We start from the raw sequence: 8,199 nt of genomic DNA on the forward strand, positions 1-8,199 counted from the left end.
AGGAGGAAGTTTCCCTCTACTGTCAGTCACCTTTTCCCCTTGGTGTTCCTGTGTAGCTCAGGCTCAGCTGGTACGGAGGCTTCATGGGAGAAAGCTCTCAACCCCCTGCCTGCTACTAGGGTACTGAATGTTCTGTAGCTGCAGATTTGCAGCTGCGGCCATCCTCCTGGTGCCAGCAGTCACAATCTTCCAGCCTTCACCATCATGGGAGTCTCCATCTCCTAACCCAATGAGCACAGACTTCACCTGCCCCTCCTATAGGAATGAAGCTTCAGGGTCTCAGAGAAGATTGACTGGTTGATCCCTTTCTCATTACCTCTGATGCTGTGTAAGCTGCTGACCTCCTTCCACAGCTCCTGAGGGCACACACCTTCCACCTTTGCATACCTCCTACAGGCAAGGAGTCTGGATTTCCCAGCCCCAGAGAGAGATGCCAGGTGCCCCTCCCAGCCCCAGGCCTGGAGAGCTGCATCATCCCTCAGTAGCAAAGTCTGAGCCAAGGCCTCTGGTGAACCAGGGACAGCTGATCCAGATGGAGCTGGGGACTGAGACCCAAACACACCACCACCACAGCTGAGCATGCATATGCTGCTCTGGAAAGGCTGCTGGCCACCTTCTGCACAAACAGCTGCACCTACTCACTATACACAGGAGCTGCACTCTAAGCCAGCACCTTCACTGACATCTCCTCAGCACCTGGCAGTGTTAACAGGGCTCAGCTGGGACAAAACCTCCCTTTGGCCAGGAGCAGCTCATAGAGCTTGCTAGAAACTGCTAGATCAGTTACCTCTTGCTAGAAACAGCCATAGCCTCCCTTACTATCCCTTCCCAAGAGCAGCATCAGGCACCCTGATGTTTTTCAGAGGGTTCCTAGGAGCTCTCCAGCAATCCCAGAAGACACTTCTAGAAGATCTTGAAGGAGAGCCAGAAAACCACTGCAGCGACTGCTGTGTCCGTTGGCCGCCTCAGCTAGCCATGCTCTACAGTCAAGGAGGAGAGCAGATGGCAGCCCCTCTCACAGGCCTCAAATCTTCTTCAACATGACCTTTAGCTCTTTAGTTTCACTGAAGATCAATGTATTAACAGTAAACACAACCACAAAAAAATATTTAAAGCTTAAAAAATCAAATGTAATTGATGAGATTCGATTGAACATGAGTTGTCAAGACCCTCTGCCTTGTTTGCCAATAAAATCACTAAGCCCAAAATCAAGGTAAGGCACGGATGATCTTCTGAAGTGTGCCATCCTCTGCCTGCTACCTGCCATCCCTCCTGCAAGCCTTGGCCACAAGGACACACCGCCCTGACACTGCAGCACTCATGGCCTTTGTTGTGGCAGCTCCTTCTCACTTTAGCCCATCGCAGCCCTCTCAGCGTCCCAGGAAGGAAGGACATCACTGCTGCCTTGCTCCCACAAAATAGCCGAAGCCATTCCTTCCTGTGGCAGTTACTGTCCATTTCCCCAGCCCACAGCCAAGGTCCTCAGTGGCGCTCACCCCACACAGCTGGGCTCACCCCAAGCCCAGCCTCCCCTGGCCTCTGACTTGGGCTAAAGAGCCCCAGCCTGAGGCAACTGTGGGTGTGTCAGGGAGGAGCTCAGTGGCCGGCCATGTAAGGGGGTGCCTGGCCAGTGCTGCACCTATGGACAGGTTGTGGTGTGGGCTCTTGCTGGCTGCTCTGGTGTTGCCTGGGATGGCTGGCTTAAGGATGGATTTTGGTTTGCTCCTGGAGCCTTTGGGCTTCATTAAGGTCCTTGAGTGGGTGAGTGGGGCTCTGGAGGAATGGGGGAAGCCTCATTCTCCTTGTCAGGGCAGTTTCTTCTACTTTTCTAGGCTTGGCTTTACTCCTGTGCCTTAGCTGGCTGGGCCTGGAGAGGAGTGTGCTGATGAGCTGCCTGCTCCCTGCTTCATGCCACTGGTGGTGGGTGTTCCACACAAGGCTGCTCTTCAGACACGTCTTCTGACTGGGAGGGAAGAAAACAGTTCTGCAGATACATAAAATCTATGTGTTAATGACAAGTTTGTTATAGTAACTTGTGCTGCTGCATGCTCTGTGTTCTGATTTTTGGGGTTTAGGGTTATGCTAGTGTACAAAGGGAAAATAAGCTACTTAGCCAAGTTGACGTGCAATACTCTGAGCATGTATCTTCTAGCTACTCTAATCTACGGTTATGGATGTTGGACTCCCAAAAAAACTTTCCTTACCAACTGTAAGAGGTACTGTGCTGTCTTTTAGCATTAAAAAAAAAACAAACCACTACACCAAACCTAAAAAACTTTTGCAGTAGAGCTAGGAAAAATATAAACTAAAAGAACTTTCAAATGGGCTTTTGTTAGCGACGTTGCTCATATTTTTGGATTGTAGAAATTCAGCATTTTCATTACCTCTTGATAACATGTTATACTTTACCATTGCTAACTTTTGTCTCTATTTCTTGCCTTCACTAGCTGTTTCAGCTAAATGTTGAGTTTATTTCCTTTGAGCTCTAGAGCTGTGTACCAATATGTCTATGTATCAATTCCTATAGATTTTTTCCATCTTTGCTTTTGCCACATGTGGAGGCTTTCAAGGTGAAACTACCCTTCTAGTTTCCTGTGAAGATGTGGTAAACAAAACAGTTACAGCTGCTTTTGCTTATCCATTCAGGTGAGTATTAGCTCTTTGGTTGTCCCTCATATAATAATTACTTATTATTTGCTTTTTTTCCCCAATTTGTCTGCCTATGAGTATGCACTTACTGTGTACATCTGAATGAACAGAATCTGGCTTGCTCCATAGTAGCAATAAATATTTAGTTGTAATAGTTCAAAGCATTGTGGTTGTCAGTGCCCTATCAAAGAAGTAGGTAGAAACGGCAATAGGCTGTATTACTGCTTTGTATCTCTCTACCTTAAGCTCTATTTTAGCAGTGCATGAATGCTACAGAAGGTAATTAATAAGCAAAACACTACAATTTCTTTCAACAGCCTATGTCTTAATTTGTAGTTGCTTTGGAGGCCCAGATAAGATTATTTTGGATGTGCCATTATATTTTTGTTTAAAGACTGAATGGAAAATACTTACTTTTCAGTTTATTCCACTATGATCTTGGTGAGTGTGTTGGGTATATAAAAGCCCCTAAATAGTCCACTGTTGTTGTGGTGCTCTTGTAGAGACAAATTCCTTTCCTGGAGCACAAGGAGGAAGACTTCCTCTTTTTTCTTACAGCTTACATGGTTACAAGTGCAGAGTTGGTGTTCCATATGTATTCAATAAGCTTAGCTGTAAGTACAGAAGCCAGCTAGTAAAAACTACTACAGAAGTATAGAATTTGGTCACAAACCCCAGCATTTTAAAGCACTTGGAGGGGAGAGTGGGAATCTGAAATGATTCTGTGCTGGTAAGTGTGTTGGCGCTGCTAGTCACACAGGTTTCATTGAACTTCCTGTGCTTGTATTTTCTTGCAGCTGAATGCAACTAGATGCCTTATAAGTCCTGATCCCCTTGTTCATCTGTCAGTCTCTAAAATGTTGTTAAGTCTGCTTGCAAATCAGGGTTTATTTCTTCAGTTGCTCTAATGATAAGATTAAGATACTTCTCCTGAAGTTGCTGTTGCATATCTCAATGTAGGATGGGGAATAATATTCAGATATCTTGGCAAATCTTTGTCTCATAGAATTGATACCTTATAGAAGTGTAAATTGTCTTTTAGAGTAGATTTAAGCAACTAGAATGCTGAAGCACTGTTGTTGTGAAGCATGACTGTATGAAGTTTCTACTGTATAGCAAACTAACTGCATGAAGGATGCAATCTTTGCAGGCTGAATACTGTTCTATTTAGTGCACCAGATCCAAAACACTGTGGTGGTACTTGGACTGACATCTATCTCGTGGGCAACTTCTCCTCTTCTGCACAGTTCTTTGTTACGCTTTCAGTGTTGGTATTCCTCTACTGCATTGCTGCCCTCGTGGTTTATATTGGATATAGGCATGTGTATCGGCAAAATAGTTTCCACTAACTGTAAGTAATACTAAGATATTTTAATGTTTTGCCTTTTGAAACCAGAGAGATGAGAAATACTACTAATTTAAGAATATCTGAAAAACTTATTCAGTAGTTCCAAAAATTAGATGGAGCATAAACACAAGTATCTCGGACTAGTCACTACAGCACTCAAGCAGAAAAGGAGACCCGAAGCCCTTGAACGTTCATGGCATCGTACCTTATGCAGTTATTGAAGCAGAGTGAAATGAAGTTCCACCTTCTCAAATGCAGTGTCTCCATCACAATTTTTCTTTTTTATGATGTGTTTGAATATACAGTTGTTCCAGAGGTAGAACCTCCTTTGTTAGTCTCTGGGAATTTTCCCTGTGTAGAGCACCTGCTGTGCAGATGCAATTGGTAGAGGGAAATATTTATCTTGTGGATTTTAGTCACCTTGAATACCAAAGCCCTGATCCTCAGAATCCCCACTCTACTATAAATTTCTATAATGTAGGTGCTAGGCATTTGATTTTTAGAAACTGATTTCTTTCAAAGGGTAAGACTGCTTATGCTTGATAGATCAGAAGGCATACAGTTTTGTAGCTAATTATCAACATGGAATATAATTTGTTGTAATTAAAGCACTGTTAGTGCCTAAATTTGCCTGTGATCATTAGCACTGGTGACATTCTTCTGGTGATATAATTGATACTGTCTCTGCCTTGCTCTTATGTACATTCATGTAGATTTTTTTTTTTAACCTAATAACAAGTACTTCTCTTGTGTAGGATTTGGCTATCACTGTCATAACAGCCTTTCTATGGCTGGTTAGTACTTTTGCTTGGGCAAAAGCACTTGCTGGCATCAAAATGTCCACAGGGGCCAGCATTATGCCAGGAATTGAATCTTGCAAAGCACCCGGAACAACTTGCCGTTTTGCTTCTGTAACCAGCATGGGAACTCTGAATGTGTCTGTGGTATGTATGCCTTCTGCCATACGGGTACAATAAATGTGTTAGAAAACAGCCAGTGGCACCTGAGAGGCCTGTTCTACTGATTGCACTTGTTGCTTTATGCATTAAGATTTCTTCATGGGTTATTAGTTGCTCAGGCACGTTAATACTGTGGTAAACACTAACCATTTTTTTTTCTTTAAAAGTAAACTTGTTTCCTCAAAGAAATTAAGAGAAATATCTTGTAGGATCTGCCTCTAGAGCTGCTAGATTTTCCAGACATGTTTGAGTCTCTGTATTATTTCTGTCTGTAACTGAGAGCATCATAAAATACGTTACTGAGCCACCCAAGTGGTTCATTGACTGATGTAAGTAAGGAGGAAACACTATGCTTCCTGCTTCATGTTTTGGTGCTGAACCTAGCTTTTCAATCAACTGTGATTAAACAATTTCTACCCATCAAATAGAGGTTCCTTGTAATACAGTGGTATAAAGCTCATGTTCATAGAAAGAACACTTCACAGCAGGGCAAATGAGCCTTACTGTGTGATCTTCCTAGTGAATTCTGCTCTTCAAAACTCTGGCAGTTATTCACTGGCCCAGTAGTAATTAACCATGTGCTCTGCATATGCAGAGGTGCTGAGTGGTGGAAAAGAACTTTTCTAATTCCATGTAAAGGACAGAATAAATTGACTATCTGATTTCCTAAAAAGTCAGTTAAAATAGCTTATAATACTCTAAAGCATGTGGAAATGTCTTGCACAAATCAAAGGGGTGCCAAAAATAGCAGTTGTTTATGGCTTGCTTTGGAGTTGTATTCCGAGTTTTGGTGTTTTGGTGGGTTTTTTTAAACAACTTTAATGTCACCTTTTTTGTCTTAACCTACAGGTGTTTGGCTTGCTTAATATGATTTTATGGGGAGGAAATGTTTGGTTTGTATACAAGGACACCAACCTGCACAACCAATCAAGTGGAATTTCTCAAAATCCAGGAACATATTCAACTCGAAGAGGAATATAAAACCACGATGATACTTTGAAGTGCTTCTGCTTTTACATCACACTGCCAAGAGCACAGAGCCATTAGGATTTATTTCAATAATAACTGGTAATACTTTGTACAAACTTCTGTTCTGTACTGTGGTTTGACATAAGGTCTTGGATACTCCAATTGAAGTGTTTATTATCTTGAAATACATTATGCCTTTCAAAATCATGTAGTGCTTTACAGTTTTTGAAGAGTAAAATGTTGAGGTTATCTGCTGACCCCTTCAGGTTCTTAAATAGCCTCACGGGAGGGATAGGTGAGAAGCAACTGCGTCTGAGTAATTACTGCAACTTCTTTAATCTAACAAGCCTTGGCTGAAAACTTAAATAAAAAATGCAGCTAGGGAATGTGAAAATACAGTTCAGCTTCTTCCTATCACTGATATCTTGCAAAAGCCATCTGAGTAAATCTCCCAGCTCTGTCAGAGTTGCAGCCATCACATGTTGGTTTCCAGATATTCCATGCAGGTTACTGCATCAAATCTGTGGACAGGCCTGTCTCAAAGGACATTACTTCTGTGTTTAATGTGTTGTTATTATTTAATGGCTCAGGACAATCTCTGAACAAGAAGATAGCTTGTAATTTCATTATAAAGTGACTTAACAAAGATGAGAGAGTGTGTACATGTGCAATAGATGACATACTACTTTTAAGTGTTTGGCCCCAAACTGTTACAAATAGTGTAGAAATCAAAGCTGATATATTCCAACTGCTAGTGCCTGGCCTTCCATGAAGTCTTTAAGGTGTGTGAACAATGCTTCTCTGTGAAAGGACATAACTGGAGATGCCTGAATATGACTAAGCCTTCACTGACGTTGTTCAGCTTATTCATTGGGAGCAGTGTTTGGTTCTTCTCATGTGGACTTCTTAATAAACACATTTGGCTATGAATTGCTCAAAAATGTTTGTTTTGACAAATCCAGTAAGTGATTGTTCAGGAATTTATTTAAATTGTTTGGGATGAAAATGGACAACATTGTGTGCATATAACACAGATCCTAATTGTTCAGTGTCCCAGAGCTACTGACTTACAGTAAACTTGCAGTCCAAAGAGCATAATGAAGTATGACTGTTGCTGGAAGAACATGCCTTGTGTCCTTATTGCTGTAACAGCGATGCAAATGTATTGACTTTGTAGCTAATGGACACGACTTCAGCTATTGCTGACCTTGCTAGCTGAATGAGTTATCTGCGCTACGGCAGGACTTTTACACAGTTGCCTTGAGTTTTTTGCAGAGAGGACTGTCTATCACTCCTGCAGATTAAGCTGACTGATGCTTCCCAGTACTTCTTTCTGGCAGCCTGGAGGGTGGGGTGGGTGGGTGTGTGTATTACTTATAACTGTTCAAAATTTATTCTGAAGTTCCTTTTGGAAGAGGTAAGGAGTGCAGTGTTCAGCTGCCCTTTTCTAAAAACATGCTTTTCTGTTTCTTCCCTGTTCCAAGATAAGGGGTTTGATAGCAATGAATGTTCTATGGTTTCCTGCTTAACAATACTGGCTGTGTTACTGCAACAAGAAAAACAGGCTTGCCTTTCCTCAGTGATCACTCAAGTACCAAGTATTATCCCACCTTACAAAAGCCTTTCTCTTGTAGGAAGACGAGAGAAAAGCAGTACTTGGTTCTAAATCTTGAATCAAAACTATGGCACTCAAAATCATAATGTAGTCTTCCCAGAACCTTCCTTCTGTATCTTGGACCTTCTGCAACCCAAGAGGCAATTATGCAGGAGAAGACTGGGGCAGAGGGTTTAGGAAGGATGATATCATTCTTGTATTCAGAAGTTAGATATGAAACAAGTTACTTCTATTATGGGTTTGTTGGGGTTTTTTTTGATAGCAACACTGGACTATGATCTAAAGGGCTGATGAAACTCCCAAATGGTTTTGATAATTGAGTTTTTAGCTTCACAATCAAAGGTCTTTAAGCAAATTGGTGTTAATGCAGTGACAGATCCAGCTCTCTCCACATCCTTGCTTGGGTAGGTTTTATAGGACAGGGCATGTGCATTCTGCTAGTAATTCCATGCTCTTTGCACTTCCTTTACCATCAGAAAATTAATTATGGCTGGGTAGTCTTCTGACATTTCAGGGGTCTGAAATGGGTCTTGAAGCTTCACTGGAAGTATTGATAATAAAAAGATAAGTGTCGTCTCTCTCTTTTTATTATCAATACTTCCAGTGAAGCTTCAAGACCCATTTCAGACCCCTGAAATGTCAGAAGACGTGATCAAAGT

General features: G+C 41.9%; 1 protein-coding gene across 1 annotated transcript; it reads left to right on the forward strand.

Moving 5' to 3' along the window:
• Positions 1-1,692: 1,692 nt before the first annotated feature.
• On the forward strand, positions 1,693-5,937 carry SYPL1 (synaptophysin like 1). Its single transcript, XM_026868512.1, is given in 5 exon segments — positions 1,693-1,761; positions 2,528-2,646; positions 3,800-4,004; positions 4,753-4,941; positions 5,806-5,937. Coding segments are annotated over 5 exon segments (714 nt in total).
• Positions 5,938-8,199: the final 2,262 nt, after the last annotated feature.

Source organism: Athene cunicularia (assembly GCF_003259725.1).
Source record: "Athene cunicularia isolate RWA chromosome 1 unlocalized genomic scaffold, athCun1 chr1_part2, whole genome shotgun sequence".
Taxonomy (NCBI): domain Eukaryota; kingdom Metazoa; phylum Chordata; class Aves; order Strigiformes; family Strigidae; genus Athene; species Athene cunicularia.